This window comes from Ctenopharyngodon idella, chromosome 12 (genome assembly GCF_019924925.1).
Source record: "Ctenopharyngodon idella isolate HZGC_01 chromosome 12, HZGC01, whole genome shotgun sequence".
NCBI lineage: Eukaryota > Metazoa > Chordata > Actinopteri > Cypriniformes > Xenocyprididae > Ctenopharyngodon > Ctenopharyngodon idella.
Window position 1 is genome coordinate 2,447,501 of NC_067231.1, and position 20,021 is coordinate 2,467,521.

The 20,021-nt window shown below is 37.3% G+C and overlaps 1 protein-coding gene across 2 annotated transcripts in view; it reads right to left on the reverse strand.

The window, feature by feature from the left end:
• pemt (phosphatidylethanolamine N-methyltransferase) overlaps nucleotides 1-20,021 on the reverse strand; it is a 74,456-nt gene that overhangs the window by 20,816 nt on the left and 33,619 nt on the right. For both annotated transcript variants that reach the window (XM_051914266.1, XM_051914267.1), the window contains exons 4-5: nucleotides 7,950-8,095; nucleotides 1-66 (exon numbers count right to left, since the gene is read on the reverse strand). The exon at nucleotides 1-66 is cut by the window's left edge and continues 46 nt beyond it. In XM_051914266.1, the coding sequence (XP_051770226.1) occupies nucleotides 1-66; nucleotides 7,950-8,095 (212 nt within the window). The remainder of the gene's footprint in view (nucleotides 67-7,949; nucleotides 8,096-20,021) is intronic.

A 20,021-nucleotide genomic window follows, 5' to 3' on the forward strand; every position in this document is an offset into this window, starting at 1 on the left:
GGTTTTCCATCACATTAAAAGGGAAACTGGTCACCTTCTGGTCCATGAGGATGCCAAAATAGTCACCTGTTTAAAGATAAAAAAGAGCATGAATAATTCCAGTGATGTCTGCACCATCTTTATATTCTGCAGAGACTTTATATTCTTTGCTCTCAGGACTCTAGTTAGCCTATAGTTAATATTAGATTGATTAAAAGTAGAATACACCACTGACAAACCAACAACTTTTCCACTATAATATCAATTTGTGGTATGTAATGTTATTTTTTTTTCTCATATGTTTATATTTTTAAAATAAAGACACACACACACACACACACACACACACAGTAACAAGACAAGTAACAGTAGTTTTCAGGTAGAGACAAGTAACAAAATGTAAAATAACACTATATAGTCTTCACTGTATAAATGAAACATACATTAATCCTTATTAAAGGGGGGCTATTATACACAACCACCCTATAATGGTAATAATCCACCCACTCCTCTTTTTTTAATCCCCATAAATCATAAGCAGCGTCTCAGAACAAGCCCTTTTCAGATTGTAGCTTTTGTGACGTCACATATGCTTAAGCCCCACCCACAGCTGCTGACAGACTCTGCCCTATTAGCATAGCTCCTCCCCTGAGTGAGCTGTACACAGTCCGCCATGCTTATCTCCTCACCAGAGCATTTAACAGCATCATTCAGTTAAGAAATTTATTCTTTTTAAAGCTACTAAAGTTATTCAATCAAGAGCAGTGAGTGATTTTCTGTTTTGTTTGGTTCATATTAACAGCAGATACAGCAGTAAGTACTGTATATTATGCTGCTTTCATTTTAATACACATATCTAATATACACATGCGATTTCTTTACTTGCTGTTTACGTTCACAGACATAACCAACTGTGCTTATGTGAACTTTGTGTGTGTTTTTTTTTTCTTGGGTGTATTTGACAGTTTAAAGAGAGCTTAGTTTAATACTCACGGGATGCGCTGTCTGACAGCCAGCTTTCTGTGCACGTGCTTCGGATGTGTGCGCTCAGAAAGCCATTTATCAGATGTTTTGACGGATATGGCTTTAAAAACGCATGCAGATAATAAACTTTTATGATGATGAAGAACAGCAATGTCACATGAGCGTGACCGCAATAGAGATGATACTCACAACCAAACAGATGTTTTGTTAGTATGCGAGGCACGAGCTGTAGGCTCCGCCCTCGTCTGGAAAGCGGGGGTGGGGAGCAGCAGCTCATTTGCATTTAAAGATACATGCAAGGAAACAGCATGTCTTTGCTTCCACTCAATAATGGGCATTTACAACATGATATAATAAATGATCTGTGGGGTATTTTGAGCTGAAACTTCACAGACACATTCTGGGGACACCAGAGAGGAGTGAGTGATTTTCTCTTTGTCCTTTGTGTTTGATTCACATTAAAAACACAGACAGCAGAAGAAATATTAGGCTGCTGTCACTTTAAGACATAATGCACAGATCCAATATACTGATACTGTACACATGCACTGTCTTTCTTGACAGTTTACATTTACTCAAGCCATAACTGACTCCGTTTACTAGGATACTCGCTGAGACAGCATTTTTTGACATCATTTTGTGTGAATATGTCCGTTCAAGCGCAAGAAGATGTGAAAGAGAGTTCATTTCAATATTCACCCTCTGTCTGAGACATGGCTTTCTGGGTGCGTGCTTCAGATGTGTGCACACTACAGGTCATCTCTGGTCCTAAAATCTGTACCCGACCCGAATCGACCCGAACCACTTCTTACGTGAACCTGACGTGCATAAATTATTTTTTTGAAAGAAAAACCCAACCCGAGACAAACCCGATGAAATTAGACCCGAGCCTGACTCGACGGCATTTATTTTCATGACTGGACCCGAACGTAAACGGCATTGACGTGTGCACAGACTGCTGCTCCGTTACATTCATTAATTTATTTACTTATTTTTATTACTTTATATTTTTGCCTGCCCAGTGGATACAAGTTATTTCTGAGTTTGGCTTTCAATTGTGACCAGTGGATTTGGACTAGCTAGTCTGCAACGCCACCTCATCTCCGGCGAAGGGGTTTTGCACACACACACAAAAAGAAAAACCCTGCATGAACTATAATGAATCTCATAGCTATAATATGGATTTCTGTGTGTGAGGTTACATTTTTTTTTTTTTCCATTTCTACATGCGTTTCTCAAAAATGCACTTGATGTGAACGTGCAAGTACGCTCTGAAGTGCTGAAATGTCAATCACTCATCACTGTAACCTCAATACGTCCTATAACTTTTGGCGTAATGTTATTTACCTGACCATAAGATGATTAAAGTTTATCTTAATCCATGCTGTTGGCGCTCGATGAAACGGTAAGCAAAAATGGAGCAGCTGAATCTAAATACGGAAGCAACCATGCATAGAGTCCATTGTACGTAAAAGCATGGATTCAGAGAGTACTAAAAAGAATTGTTTTAAATGATAAAATTTTGTTAAATGCCCGACAGTTTAAAATAATTCGGGTCCTCTCGGGTCCATTTGGAAAAAGCACAATTATTTTAAATTACCCGAGACCCGAGGCCACACAAATACCGAACCTGACCCGTGTATGAGGCACTCGTCAAAGTTTTGGACACGAACTGCTCGGGTCTCGGGTCGGACTTCGGGTTATCGGATTCAAGTGGACCCGTAAAGACCTCTAGTGCGCACACTAAACTTCCCAACTGAGTTCAATTTTGTGTCTTCTTGCACTTGAATATTTAAATTGGCAAGGCTTAAACTTTGGCGATGATTCAGCGCTGCCCCATCAACTGTCCCGAGCATCGTTCACATTTGTTCACATTCGTGTTCTCACAACAATGCATTGTTAGAATACTTAGAAATGTTAAATGGCAACTGACACTGTTTCACATACTCGCCAACACTGATTTTTACTCGCATTTGGCACTAATTTTAGGCCCTGCTTATATATGAGATAATATGGATTTTTTTTTTTTTACCTTTTTATTTCTAAAACCACCATAAAACCATGTATAATGATCTAGAATAAATACAAGTGGAAATAAAAATTGAAAAAAGCAAACAAACAATAAAATGACATTTATAAATTAATTTACTAATACTTCTTTCAACTGCTCTGTCAGAGACCATTTTTATTCTTTCTGCCAACTGCTGAATCAGACAAACAAGATTGTGTGATATCACAGGCGGTGAAGAGTCCATCTGTGCCGTTTCAAAAACTGACAAGGCATCGCAGTAGACGAGATATTTCAGGAGCGCTGAATGAGGATCTCTAGCAGTTTTGATCGAACAGGGCTGGAAATTAAACTCTGCAGGAAGACAGATTTCCAGGAACACGGCTGATCTCCCCTGCTTCAAGCAAATCATTTACACGAAAATTTAGCGGTTTAACGAAGAATTATGATTCGGCCTGTGCATGTCGACGACTCATAACAGTCTATTCACCCAAAACTCAAAATGTTCATAAAGAGATGGTAAAATAAATATGCATCAGTCGGCTTAATCCAAGTCTTCTGAAGAGACACAATCACTTTATATGATGAACAGATTTAATTCAGTATATAAACAACGATCTGTGAACATTAACTTCTTCACCGTATCTCCTTATGAATGTTCTGAAGCAATCAATGGAGGGACAGAAATCTCTCAGATTTCATTTGTGTTCCAATGATGAATGAAAGTCTTATGGGTTTGGAATGACACGAGGGCGAGTAATTAATGACAGAATTTTTATGCGACCCAACCCTTTAACCCTGTGCTAACTACCTGTGCTTTTTCCAGGTCATCCTTAACAAAAGGCCTGTTTGAATTTGCGATCTATTTCCACTAGCCCTGCGCCGCCCATAAGACAAGTAGAGCACCTTTTATCATCAGGACTATGTAACCAGACCCTGGGTTTTAAACCTTCTTTCCAATTTCTCTCTGACCCAGTTTAGCACAAAAGGTCTGTTGACAACATGCACCTGGTTGTCCGAGTTCCTAGCGCTTCTTTTATTTAGGTTTCATTTTTCGGAGCATGGATTTATCTGTGTTACATAAGCTTGTAGACTGCAGAGCCCTTCAATCGCTCTTATAAATACAGAATTTACTGCACACCTGTTATGAATTGAAAATATGCTTCATTCACAAGTAAAAAGCAATTGTTAACCTTGAAAACTCAAGCAAAAAACAATGCAACAGGTGAAAGAGGGGCTTTGATCTATCTATCTATCTATCTATCTATCTATCTATCTGGCACAACATACACAGCTTTTATAATGGCAAAGGCACAATGTTTCAGTCCACCAATTGCTTACCCTGTTGTAAAATGTCCAGTAAAAGCTGCCTGACAGCAGGACCTACATCTAAACTCTCTTCTCTGAGCTCTGTAAATGTTGCTTGATTGTGATTGGTCAGACACAGGTGTTAGATACCTGGCAGTGCTGTCCATGAACTAAATTAGAGGTACATCATGGTCAGTATAGGTCAGGTGTAGAGGTGTGAACACTGACAGCCACCATGTGTTCGTAAATCCTCACAGAACATTAAGTACCTTTTGGACATTGTTAACCTCGGGTAGAGATGGCACTGTCCCCTAAATAAATAGATGTGCACACAGCACTGAAAGATGACCCAGTTACTCATTATTAGGCAACTGGAACTACACTGTAAAAAAAAAATTTTTTCGAAGCTGTAAAGAAAACAACGATTATTGGTGTATGTCAGTGTTGTAGTCGAGACCAGCTCATTCGAGTCCGAGTCAAGACCAAGACCAGAGAGGGTCGAGTCCGAGTCGAGACCGAGACCAGAGAGGGTCGAGTCCGAGTCGAGACCGAGACCAGGGTCGAGTCCGAGTCGAGACTGAGACAAGAAAGGGTCGAATCCGAGTCGAGACCGAGACCAGAGAGGGTCGAGTCCGAGTCGAGACCGAGACCAGAGAGGGTCGAGTCCGAGTCAAGACCGAGACCAGAGAGGGTCGAGTCTGAGTCGAGACCGTGACCAGAGAGGGTCGAGTCCGAGTCGAGACCGAGACCAGAAATGGTCGAGTCCGAGTCGAGACCGAGGCCAGAGAGGGTCGAGTCCGAGTCGAGTCCGAGTCGAGACCGAGACCAGAGAGGGTCGAGTCCGAGTCGAGACCGAGACCAGAAAGGGTCGAGTCCGAGTCGAGACCGAGACCAGAAATGGTCGAGTCCGAGTCGAGACCGAGGCCAGAGAGGGTCGAGTCCGAGTCGAGTCCGAGTCGAGACCGAGACCAGAGAGGGTCGAGTCCGAGTCGAGACCGAGACCAGAAAGGGTCGAGTCCGAGTCGAGACCGAGACCAGAGAGGGTCGAGTCCGAGTCGAGACCGAGACCAGAGAGGGTCGAGTCTGAGTCGAGACCGCGACCAGAGAGGGTCGAGTCCGAGTCAAGACCGAGACCAGAAATGGTCGAGTCCGAGTCGAGACTGAGACCAGAGAGGGTCGAGTCCGAGTCGAGACCGAGACCAGAGAGGGTCGAGTCCAAGACAAGTTCAAGTTCACATAAGGTTGGGTCTGAGACAAGACCAAAAGAAATCTTCAAGAATATGTAAATGTTTGGTGGAAACAATAAAATTGGCACCATACTCATCAAATATACCATGGCATGTACACTGTATTTTATTTACTTAGAGTGATATTGGTTTAAAAAAATATTATCAGTTAAGGGTAAAAAGGCCACATAGAAGGTGGTGTAAAGGTAATTTGTTATAAAATATTTCTATTTTGAATAAATGCTGTTATTTTTAACATTTTTAAATCAAAGATTTTAAATCAATCAACTGAAAAAAGGATCACAGCATGTTACAAAAAATATTAAGCAGCACAACTGTTTCCAGTTTCCAACTTTGAAAATTAATCAGCAGGACTGGAGTAATGATGCTGAAAATTCAGCTTTGATCACAGAAATAAATTATATTTTAAAGTACATTCAAATAGAAAACCATTATTTTAAATTCTAATAATATTTTAAAAATATATATTGCTGTTTTTGATTAGATAAATGCAGGCTTGATGAGCATCAAAAATGGTATAATAAAGTCCTTTCACGTCACCATTTCGCCAGCCTACACTTCACATAATAGGCCTGTAGGTGGCACTTTGGCTTCATTAACTATGATAGTTTCATCAAATAGTAAACACTGTATCAACACTAAATGAATTGAACACTACTTACCATTAATGCGACTTTTGGCTTTGTAGCCAGTTAACATCCATTTTGTCAGCGATGCAATTTGATTTATAATATTTGATTTATAAAATTTGATTTATAAATGAGACAAACCACAGAAATCGCTCGTCTGTCCATGTAATTTCCACTTCACGTTGTCCAATGAAATTTGAACTTGTTGTGCCAGATCATGATTGGTTGGAGTGTTATACATGACAAACCGCATTGGTGAATTATGTAATATTTTAAAATATATAATAAATAGATTTTTAATTAAATCAATATCAACACGAGTCCATGACAAGACCAAGACCGTTACAATATGGTCTCGAGACCGAGTCCAAGACCGAGTACTACAACACTGGTGTATATTTTACACCAGTATTTTTAGAAAATACTATTTCAGTCTTAATATATATGGGTCATAGACGAATAAGGTTTTTAAAAGTGTAAAAAACCTAATGGCGATATAATTACTTTAGAAGTTTTATTAAGTGTTAACAATGAGATTATGTGTTTTTTATAATCAATTATCACTGCTTTTGTCATTTTTTACAAGATGGGCAAAATTTGTCACCAAAAAAGTCATTCGGTTTAACCAAAATTTTGGTTTTACCAAATGACACTTTTGGTTATACCGAGTGACGATATTTTCAAACAATGCTAACAGGCTGATATCTAGCTAACTAGCTTGCAAAACAACAATCAAACCTTTTATATTTAGTACAAGATTTTAAAATATTACATTTTCCATGATTTATAGCGGTTGTACCGAATGACCTGATGTTTCGGGACATGTGTATGAGCAAGTGAAAACATTAATTTTTCAAATAGTTAAAAGAGAGTTAGTTACTTTGCTTCACGACCATGTGGTTCTTTGCAGGTGTCTGAATGATGTCACATCCTGTCACATGACCGCACGACTTGATCCAAAATGGTCCCTTTATATTGGTTACTCCAAATGACATTAATGAAATTCATTTTTCCGGACATTCTTTCTCATAACAAAGCGACGACTTCTACACATAATTTTAATACCATTTTGTTGATATATGATATTATAAAATCATGCCAGAATAAAAAATATATACATTTATTACATTTCAAGATATTTTAATCACAAATGAAATGACTGTATTGGCCTTCGGACGGTTAAACTGAATGACCTTTTGACACTTCAAAATCTTTAAAATACCTTTATATGTAGCAAAATATAATTAAAACCTTTTGGATTCAATAAAAGTGATCTAGTTGTACCACCTTACATACTTTGATGTCATGTCTTTGTTTTTTATTATTATTAAGGCCTTTGGACAAAAAAAATGACCCGTCACGTCATTGTCCCAAATATATAAATTGTATAAAATATTTTTTGTAAGTTTACACAAAAATATGAAGCAGCACAACAGTTTTCAACATTGATAATAATCTTGAGCATCAAATCAGCATATTAGAATGATTTCTGAAGGATCATGTGACACTGAAGACTGGAGTAATGATGCTGAAAATTCAGCTTTGATCACAGGAATAAATTGAATTTTAAAATATATTCACACAGAAAACAGCTATTTTAATTTGTAATAATATTTCGCAATTTTTACTGTATTTTTAAGCAAATAAATACAGCCTTGGTGAGCTTAAGAGACTTTTATTCTTTTAAATCATACCAACCCCAATCTTTTGAACGGTAGTGTATATGTATATGTATGGAAGGACAGAGAGCTGTAAGGTTGGATGTGGTACAGAAATATCAGTAGATGGATTTACCCAGGAAAGTGCCAGTAACGCCCAGAGCCATGAAGCTGCTGATCACAAACAGAGAGCCCAGTGTCATGAGAGCTGCTCCTGCATAGTACACTTGTACATTATCCAGCGGCTCCCAGCGAGGCTGTCCCTTCATGGCAACTGTAATACTGAGAGACAAAACAGAGATAGAAAGTAAATGTCAATGAGTGAAAAATCACTAAAACACCTTTGAGTCTAAATATAACATTTCAGCTAGTGTTTGTTTGGTCATGTAATATATAACAGTGTGTGAATAAAAAAGCAGCAAATCATCCTAACACAGGTTCACAGGTCCTTTTCCCAATAACATACTAGGGGTGTAACGGTAATGGAAAAAAATCAAATTGTACCATTCTCCACCCACGTGAGAGCAGCTGTCCTATCATCTGTTGGTATGTTAATGTATTGCTGATTAATGTATTGGTTTTCAGCATGCCAAGCGAAGGAGACAAGCCGCTGATAGAGCCGCTGTGTGCATCATATAAATCTCCTGTCTGGGAAGTGGGAACATTCTGGCTTCCCGATACATTACAACAGCATTGTTCAAAAATAAAAAGCGTAGGCAAATCAGTCACTCTTTGTAAACTTTGTTCGATGCGAGTGCCGTATGCTCTAATATGACCATTAATTTATGCCATCATCACCACAATATTTTAAAGAGCAAATATCTTCTGATTGGTTGTGACTGTGTCACAAAATAAAAATTCTGTCATTAATTACTCACCCTCATGTCGTTCCACGCCCGTAAGACCTTCGTTCATCTTCAGAACACAAATTAGGATATTTTTGATGAAATCCGAGAGGTACATGTCTCGTCCATAGACAGCAATATAATCAACAATTTCAAGGTCCAGAAAGGTACTAAAGACATCGTTAAAACAGTCATGTGACTGCAGTGGTTCAACCTTAATGTTATGAAGAGACGAGAATACTTTTTGTGCACAAAAACAAAACAAAAATAAGGACTTTATTCAACAATCTCTTCTCTTCCCTGTCATTATCCTTATGCAGGTGACGCAGTAACACAGTGAAGGCTTCCGTGTTTACGTCCGAATGCCGGCTCGCTATTGGCCAAAGCTGATCACGTGATCAGCACGACTCATGCGTGTGATGCTGACACAGGAGCCGGCCAATAATGAGTCGGCATTCTGACGTAGAACCTGGAAGCGCTGGACGTAAACAACGTATGAGAATGACACAGAACAAAAGATTGTTGAATAAAGTTGTTATTTTTGTTTTATTTTTGTGCACAAAAAGTATTCTCGTCTCTTCATAACATTAAGGTTGAACCACTGCAGTCACATGACTGTTTTAACGATGTCTTTAGTACCTTTCTGGACCTTGAAAGTGTTGATTATATTGCTGTCTATGGACGAGACATATACCTCTCAGATTTCATCAAAAATATCTTAATTTGTGTTCTGAAGATGAACGACATGAGGGTGAGTAATTAACGACAGACTTGCGTCCATGTTACAGTGTAAGTATACATTTAAGTACTGAGTACTTACTATAGGATTAATTACATTATTAGTTGCATGTAATTATGCATAATTTACTGTTATAGTAAGTACATGTAAAATATGTAACAATTTTTCTGACCCAGTTGGCAGATATATTTTTTTAAGTATATTTAAGTATAAACTAACTTAATTTTGATATTTTATTCAGAAAACAAGACTTTATATTTTACATCATCTTGATTTAAGAATGTTTAGATATTTGAACTGGAAAACAAGACAAAATGAGTAAGAAACAGCTGAAAAAGAGCATTTATTAAGAGATTGTGTCCCACTGCTCCACTTCCTATTATTCTCCCCGCATGAAAAGAGAGGACCACATAAACACATCCGGACTTTCAATTGACTGCTCTATTAGCGTGGGGTAATTTTCACCATCAGCAGGGAAGTTCTTCCTCACAGTCCCACATCTTTTCAGAAAGGAGAAGAATGATTATTCCTTGCACCTCTCTTCTGCATCTCTCTTTCAGACCCTTACACCAAAGCGGAAACCAAATAATTGGGACTTCATTGTACATTGCTTTTATTGGCGAAAGAGTTTTTTTAGAGGCTAGAGAAAGAACAGAGAAAAAGGTCAGTGAGTTATGAAAGTGAACCACAATGCCTGTTTTCAGGGCCTTTGGGTCACGGCTACATAAAAAAAAAGTCACCATGAAATCAAAATTAACCATTCCTATTTTTTATGGAATATTGCAGTATTTATTATAAATGATTTATCCGTCCACATCATTATTGTGCCTCGTAATCTTGAATCAGAATAACTTCCCTCCCTCTTGCAGTGACGTCTCTTCTGTGATCTGATGACGAGGGCGGGGCAACCTGTCACTCACATGAGATCCACCAATAGCAAATCACAACCATCCAATCAATTCCCCACAGACAAAATCAAGCCCCGCCCTACATTTGTTCTTGTTTGAGAAGCTGTTTCACTCGGATATACGGCACTAACTTCTAAAAAGACTAACTTCCCTTTCATGTTGAATTTACTTCAACAGGGATAAAGATGCACTTTAAAGTTAAAGTAAAGTAAAGTTAAACAACTAACAACTCTTTAATATCTCATAATTGTCTCATAACTATAATAATAATTGCATCTTAATATAAAAATGGTCTCATTCATTTTAGGAGAAACATCTGAGGCACAGATGATACTATATGACAGTATCAACTGCTCACAAATGTATCCTGGGTGTACAATTATACAATCAAAAGCATACAAATTTAGAAGATATTAAAGGGGACATATCATGAAAATCTGACTTTTTCCATGTATGAGATTCTCCAGCTTTGTTGTTGTTGAGCAACCGAAGTGTGAGCTGTTAAAGCTCCGCCCTCTTCTGGAAAGGGGGCAGGGAGCAGCAGCTCATTTGCATTTAAAGGGACACACACAAAAATGTGTGCTTTTGCTCACACCGAAATAGAGGCAAATTTGACAAGCTATAATAAATGATCTGTGGGGTATTTTGAGCTGAAACTTCACAGACACATTCTGGGACACCAGAGAATTATATTACATCTTGTGAAAAGGGACATAATAGGTCCCCTTTAAGATATTATAAATATTAATATCATGATTTTCTGTAAAGCTGCTAAAACAATTTGCACTTTAATTTGACTTGACAATTTTCTTCTGTGCAGATTTAATCAAACTAAAGACGAGCAGTTAGTCAATTGGAGAAAACTTTTTTATAAGTGGACAACAATCATGGAAGTGTTGAAAATCCACCACAGTGAGTCAAAGTTTTAATGAGATGTTTTCCACAAACATAACATTTTGAACCCAAAAGTTCAGCTTTTGTCTCAATGCTAGAACAGGCCTTTAGAAAACCTGAGAAAGCCACGAAGTGTCTTTGAAGAGCTGTGTGTTTTTTTTTTGTTTGTGGAAAGCCTCTCATAAGAAACCTGTTCGGTATTTTTCTCATAACAGAGGCAAGAGACAGAAGACATCTTTGTGAGACACCCACACCAGCGATGGTGCTAAAGGTCTTGCATTGGTAAACTACACCTGACTGTGCTGATAAAGGCTTGAGAAATCCTTTTGTAACTGTTATGAGCTTCAAGAACCTCGGTTGATCAGGCTTTATTTCAAGCGAGCAGGTTTTGTTGTGATTGCCTACTGAAGAGGTCAGGGCAAACCCACACAGGAACTTACTGGAACATGTGATTTCAATGTCTGCGCTTAATTAGAAATCTCAGAGGTCACAACATGCCGTACCTACTTCTGAAGCTCACAAGACTCCAGATGCCTTCAGTAGGAACCACTCTGAACGCTGGCCATTTTCAATAAAAACACTAAAAATTTAAGTGATTCAAGTAGTCAGGCATAATATTTTTTTATTGCTTAAGCATGTTGTGGTTATTTTATAATTATTTTAATTCTTTTTTCTATGTAAATCACTTTGAATGACCATTGTGTATGAAATGTGCTATATAAATAAACTTGCCTTGCCTAATAATTTAATAATACTGTCTTAATCAGAATATAAACTCTCACTACACCCACACTCAAACTCACAATCACACACACACTCACTCACACACACACACACACACACACACACACTCAAACTCACTCACACACACTCACTCAAACTCATACACACTCACTCAACTCAAATTGTTACTTTCTCACAAAAACTTATTCTGTATGATTTATAAGCCTTTTGAAAAGTGGGGACATGGGGTAATGTCCTCATAAGTCACCTCTTTTTGCAATACCTATGTCATACCCATGTCATTATACACATTTGTGTCCTGATATGTCACAAAACACACACACACACACACACACACACACACTCACACTCACACTCATGAACACACTCAAACTCAAACTCACACACATTCAAACTCACTCACACACACTCAAACTCACTCACACACACTTACTCAAACTCACACACATTCAAACTCACTCACACACACTCAAACTCACTCACACACACTTACTCAAACTCACTCACACTCACTCAAACTCACACACATTCAAACTCACTCACACACACTCAAACTCACTCAAACTCAAACTCACACACATTCAAACTCACTCACACACACTCAAACTCACTCAAACTCAAACTCACACACACTCAAACTCACTCAAACTCACACACACTCACTCAAACTCAAACTCACACATTCAAACTCACTCACACACACTCACTCAAACTCACATTCACTCAAACTCATACACACTCACTCAACTCACTCTTGCACTGTGGGATGAGGAACTAAGAAAAAACATTTCACTACATTACATCATATGTACGTAATATGTGACAAATAAAGAACCTTGAAAATAAGTTAATATTAACAGTATAAAATGTAGCCTGATAAATGTAACAACAAAACCAAACAAATGCAAAGAAACGTGCATTTCAATTCCAGTTTCTTAATAGGGAAATCCACGAATGAATAGGAATGAGCACAATCTACCTTCATCAAACCCTCAGCACGAGAGTCAACGAACGTGAGACCATCAGAGAAAAAAGACGGATATCGACTGCTGTCCCGTGTCACATTGTGTTCGTGTGCATTAAACGTCTGAGAAGAGTTTTAATGTGCACTCTCCAGAAAGACACATATTATCCATATTATCATCAAGGAGGGCTTGTTATTGATCGTTCTGAGCATGTGCGTCAAACTTTAAAGCTCTTCCTTTTCATTGACATGTCTTAAGAGATGAGTACAAAACACTCAAAGAAATCCAAGGAAATCTGCCTGAAGACTCTTGTATTTTGATATTTATGTGTTCACACAGTGCTTTATTTTCCCAAGATAGAAACAACCGTGATGTGCTGACTCAACCAAACTACAGAGAACCACTTCAGAAGCTCGTATTCACTCAGAGAGACGGAACAACACACCAGATAAATGTTTGATCGCATGATAAAAATGTGCAAGTGGGCGTCTTTAAAACAGTGCAAGTGGAGGAAATAAATTATTTTTATCTATAATAATTTATTTATTTGTAATTATGTATTTATTATTAAAATAATTTATTAACAAATGATTTTTAAAAATTGCTCTTTATTATCTTCATATGAAAGTCCTTTTAGCTACAGATAAACTCTTCAATTTGTTGTATATTTCATGTTATAACTCACATCTTAAAGTGGTAAAAACTTTCTTTTAATTAATTAAACTTTTATTTTGAATTTGTTTGGCTATCAGACATTAATACAGATTTCAAACTGGATTTAACCAGTTAGGAATGTTTTTGAAAAAGATTTAATCTGAACATTTCATACACCACATATTTTGTGGACTGGAAAAAGAAACGATTTCGTCATTGTTTTTACTCAAGATTATTTTGAAAGGATTTAGAAACCTATATAAGCAGAAAACTGGAGTATATGACAGCAATGTGTATATTTGTTTTGCTTTTTTATTTTCAGAATGAAGTTTTGGAAAGTAAAGAACAATATATTATACAATTAGCCTATTTATTTAGGAAAATACCATATACGTGGGCTCTCTGCAAACCTTTTTCTTTTCACATTTTATAAATGAGATTAAATTATACATAAACATAGCTCTGAAAACATGTAATGTCATAAAAGCACTGACATTTATGTCTTCTGGCAGCTAATGCTGTTAAAAATGTGACTGTGTAATACCTTTTGCTCTTGTGGCACTGAATAAAAGGGAAGAAAAACAAAGAGTTTGACTTTTACAGGTCTGTAATTAAAGTTAGTTGTACCATTTTTTTTAAAATTGCAGCTAGTTATCCAGCCATGAACAGTATAGGTTTCAAAAAATAGACCCCCTGCTTTAAAGTGAAGGGGAAAAAATGATCTCAGTGACTCAAATTGGGTGACATCAGTACGAAAAACAGGACAGTTTGTACTGATGACCCATTTAGCTGATTAGAAGATGATCATCTTCTGTTGCTTTCCTGAAAATGCTCATTTAGATGTGCGGCGAACCCAGAGATGAAGATAAAAATGGCCTAAACACTTTATTTTTCATGAAAACATCACCTACATCATCTTATATAATTTTTCAAATAAATCCTGTGAGTGCAAATGTAGGATGGATGAAACCGTATTAATCTCTGACACTCCACGCAGGTGTGTAATTGGCAAAATGAAGGTCAGTGAAATAAATGGGCTACATTTTCAGGTACACACACGCCGCTTGTAATAGCAGCTGGCGAAGACGCAGACGTATCTGAGTCTGAGTCAGATCTGCTCTATTGAGGTCAAATGTTCGCATCTCATGTTAGGTAATGGTGACTGATGAGGTTAGTGCGGACGTGAAATCACAGCGCTGCTTTCAGAACTCTATATAAGAGCGAATAAGACAAATGTCTGATGAGAGAGAAAGAAAAGGTCATGTTCGGGTTATGGAAAGACATGACAGTTTTACCATCAGAAATTACTATAAAGGTGAGTGAAAGCTCATGTGGGAAAGGATTATATGAAGGAGTCTACTGCAGTCCTTCAGAAACAAACACACCAACATTCACCAACACCAATAACTCAACTTTAGTTTAAAAATGACTGTATTGGTTGCTTAAAATGAACCCAAAGTATGCTGGAAATTAACATTTATTAATATGTTTAATAAATGAACGTTTAAGGAATAATAATTAAACAAACATTTATTAAATTGCTTATCAATAAATGTTCACCTTTCAATTATTATTTTGGGTTAATTTTAAGCCAGCAATACAGTAATGCCCAGTAGGTTGGGCAGATATTTAACCCAACTGCTGGGTTAAAAACAACCCAGTCGCTGGGTTTGTCCATTTTCAACCCAACTTGGGTTGTTTTTAACCCAGCATTTTTTAGAGTACATGTTTTCTCAAGGCTTATTGCTTTTTTTTTTACAGTCTAGAACAGAACAAATGTGTTTAACATTGTGTGAGAACATAGTGATGGGTCTAAAATTAGAGAAATGAAGTGATAAATGCCCTTAATTTCTTAAATGAAATAAATGCACTAAGTTCCATGTGTGATTAGGTGCTGAAATTTAATTTTGGCAGAACAAACTGCACGTAGAACAGGCTAACATTATCATGAGATTAATCAATAATAATCCTCACAGGGAAAGTTATTTGTGCTTTCAACATGAAATTCTTCTTAAAAGGCATCAGATAGTAGTGGTGTTCTGAAATGAGGAGGCAAAGTCCTCACAGTTTTTTTTTTAATAAATCAAATGTAAATGTATGTCCCAGTTACACTCAATGTAGAGAGCTGCTGCTGTTGGACAGTCTTACATTAGAAAAACAAGTAATTTAAAAACTTTTTAATGTCACATTTTGTAATATTTGCATTGTTTTATTTTTGTTATATGGATCATTTTTTGAGGAGGCACTGCCTCCCTTGCCTCCTCGGAAGAAACGTCCCTGTCAGATAGATGGTTTGTTTCACTGTCGAAGGCGTTGTGAACCTTCCGATCCTCCGAGACTCTATGAATAGCTTTCATCCGCTGCCTTTCACTACATCAATTCTTGCAGGATTTGTGAGCAACCACAGTGTAATGAATCATACACAATAATAAAGACATTATGCATGCAATGATTAATCACTAATATAAATCTAATTATAAATGGAATGTGGCTAAATATAATAGATGTTAATCCATATGCTAATAGCTTTAGATGGGTCTGTTTGGGGAATTGGAAATGTGTCCAATGTACCATCGCAGAATCTGTCCCCACAGACAGATGCCTAAAAATTAAAAGACGTGCTTGTGCATAATTCCCTATTTGAAAGTCTAGCCTCCCCAAAGACTGTAAGCAGCATACAGTAAATCATCTTCTTTCAAGAAAGAGATGTGATTTTCAACAGGTTGCATTAATTATGCCTTATAATGCACCATTATATAATTGTAACCACAGTTATAACTTATCTATTCATTGCTACACCTTTAGAAAGTAGAATGCATTTCAGATGTAAAATATTATAATGCATTTTAACTTTGATTACAATTATTTATGAAAAGATATAATGCATTACATGCAGTGTTGTGGAAAGTTACTTTTAAAAGTAATGTGTTACTCCCTATAAAAGTAACTAATTGCGTTACTTAGTTACTTTATTTTATATTTTTAAACTGAAAAGTAATGTGCATTTGTTTTTTTTTTAAAAAGTAACTCAAATATTAATGCTAAATTTATAAAGTAATGCATTACTTTACTTGTTACATCAAAAAAGTAATCTGATTACATAATGCATGTAACTTGTGACAAGTTACCCCAACACTGATTACATGCAGTTTATGAATACCTTTATAATGCATTATACATAAAGGCTTCAAGAAAAGTGTTAGCGCACGTTATTCAGCTGAGCATTATGTGAAAAGCACTCTGATTGGCTCTGTGGTCACTTATCGGAGTAAATCCGGTTGTTCATCATTCTGTTCTAAGATGAAAGCAGGACTTTTGATTGCTAAGAGGGAAAGAATATTTTTGTCATGCAATCCTGTGTCTTTTTCTGAACTGGTACGTAAAGCTTCACTTCAGATCCTTAATGCATTCTGGCTATTACTCTCTTTCTTTCTTTTCTTCCCATCTCAGTAAGAAACCCTCACGTGTAGCAGTGAATACACAGATGGCCATGTTCCATTGGCATGGAAAAATTACCATACAGTCACTGTGACAAAACCCTGTTTTGTTGCCATGCAAGTGCTACATACGTAAATTAGGAAGGTGGAAAAAAGTGCTGCCTTCTTAACAAAGAACTGGAAATTTCCACAGACTTGGCCGTTTTTCCTTAAATTCCATTTTATTTTCCCCCCTTTTTGTTTCATTTGAATTTTTCTAGATTCCGTTATTTTCCATTTTATTTTTTCTGGATTCCATTTTAATAGTTGAATTAAATTTTAGTTATCAAAAAGCATGTCTAATTAATTGAAATAATTAAACTTTAAAAATTGAATAATCTATTGTTATTATTATTTTACAATAAAAGGGCCCTATGAAATGTTATATTTTTTCAGAAATTATGTGCTGTCTGTTTTCAATTTTCTGGGTTGGTTTAGTACCCTTCTTCTGACCAACACTATTGATCTCTTGATATTTTTTCCTCTTTTTGAAATTCATAGAAATGTCCCGGCCTTTAAGCCCGGGATACACTGCACGATTTTTGGCCGTCCCAGATGAAAGATTGTCATCGTGAAACAATCGTGATGATTTCTGTGATCGTGGCTCTTAATCAGTGGTCCTATGTCGTACAGTGAGAGAGGTTCAAAGATGGCCGTTTTCCCGGTCTTGCGACCAAAGATAGCCTACGATCATTTTCTGACAGTGTCAGAAATTCAGCATGATCAACGCAGTGTGTTTGCTGCTACGACCTACGTCTACTGACCAGCCAATAAAAATGCGACATGAAATCAAAACTTAAAACTGCTCACCTCAAGCTCTTTTCCCTTCTTCTTTCGCTGCTTCGTTTTTTTTTTCAGCACACAAAAACTACAACTGCCAAAGTGTGATTCAACATGGTCTTTTTGTTAACCACTAGTGCATGCTGATGATGTTTTATTCTTCTATAGAAACTTGCATCGTAGCCTACGAGTCAACAGGTGTCATCATCGTACAGTCTACATGCATGTCGTACCCAAGTTTAATAGATCCATATCATCCAGTGTGATAAAGTAATGATCTTATAGGATTGCTAAAATTGTGCAGTGTATCCCGGGCTTTAGTCGCAGACTCAATTGTCTTGCATCATAGGAATCCTTGGCTCAAGATGAACAAAACGCACTTCTCAAAATTTGCGAGTATTTTAGATTTTTTGAAAAACCTTCTTTTGCAATCTAGTCCTAGGTTTTTTGCCTGATCGGAACCAAGATTGTCAATAATTATCCAAAAAAAAAGTTGAAATTCTATTTCACGTCCGCAGCGGGACGCTAAAATATTCTAAGCACGCATGGCCACTTATACTAAAATGGCTATCACTCTTGGTCGCATGAAAAAGGATGCAGCGACTGACAACTTAGTGGCACTATAAATTTCGAATGAAGTATAAGAATCTTTTGTTTCGAATCAGTGGTTCGGAGCGTGTATCAAACTGCCAAAGTCACGTGATTTCAGTAAACGAGGCTTTGTTACATCATAAATGTTTCGAAATTTCAATGTTTCACCACTGGGGGCATGACTTTGGCATTTTGATACGCGCTCCGAACCACTGATTCGAAACAAATGATTCGCAAAGCTTCAAAGCTTCATGAAGCAGTGTTTTGAAATCGCCCATCACTAGATATTGTTGAATAAAGTCGTTATTTTGTTTTTTTTGGCACACAAAAAGTATTCTCATTGCTTCATAACATTAAGGTTGAACCACTGTAGTCACATGAACTGATTTAAATAGTACCTTTCTGGGCATTTGAAAGTGTTAATTATCTTGCTGTCAATGGAGGCCTTACTGAGACATCGGATTTCATCAAAAATATCTTAATTTGTGTTCTGAAGATGAACGAAGGTCTTACGGGTGTGGAACGACATGAGGGTGAGTCATTTATGACTGAATTTTCATTTTTAGGTGAACTAACCCTTTAGGTGCAATAAGACGTGTAAGAGAAATCAGCTTAATACTCACAGGACGCGCCATCTGATAGCCAGCTTTCTGTGCGCGTGCTTCAGTTGTGTGTACTGAGAAAACCATATATTAGAAGCTTAAACTGTTTAAATGCATGCAAATAATTAACTTTTATGATGATGAAGAACTGCAATGTCACGTGAGCGTGGCCACGATAGAGATGATGCTCAAACCCAAACAGATGTTTTATTAGTTTTTAGCAGAGTATTCGAGGCACAAGCTGTACAGGCTCTGCCCCCTTCTGGAAAAGCGGGGCGGGGAGCAGCAGCTCATTTGCATTTGAAGACACATGCACGAAAATAGCATGCTTTTCCTTCCACTCAAAAATGGGCATTTACAGCATGGTATAATAAATGATTTGTGGTATTTTAAGCTGAAATTTCACAGACATATTATGGGGACACCAGAGACTTATATTACATCTTGTAAAAAGTGGCATAATAAAGTTATGTGCCTGAGTTTGATCATACTTCTGAAAGTCTGTTATACCTTTTTATAGAAATACTTCCTTGCATATCAATTTTGGAAATGTTGGCAAGCTCAAAGTGTACAGCGTAACAGGACTGATCCTGATAGAGATTGAGCTCAGTAGCGTATTCAGTGTCTGTTTGTGCTGCAACATATTCACACTCTCAGAACGGGGTAGAAAATAGCACCAGCCCGTCTAACACACACACACACACACACAGAGCTGCTGGATGTCACATGCAACGTCGATGACACCAGCAACTGCAGCATGGAGATGAAGGCTGCCATGGCAACGGCGAGATACTCATGAGAATCAACCAAATGAAATAAGCGCGGTGAATGTGCTGGTGGTCAGATGACCACGTCAGACAGATGTCGCAGTATTATTATTGATGAAATCAATAAAAGGCTGCAAAGTAAACAGTGCATCTTTGGTCTTATGCAAAATGGTGCAAAATGGGTCACTTGATCAATTTACAGCATTATTTATTGCGATAGAGAGTTGACCCATGACAATAAAT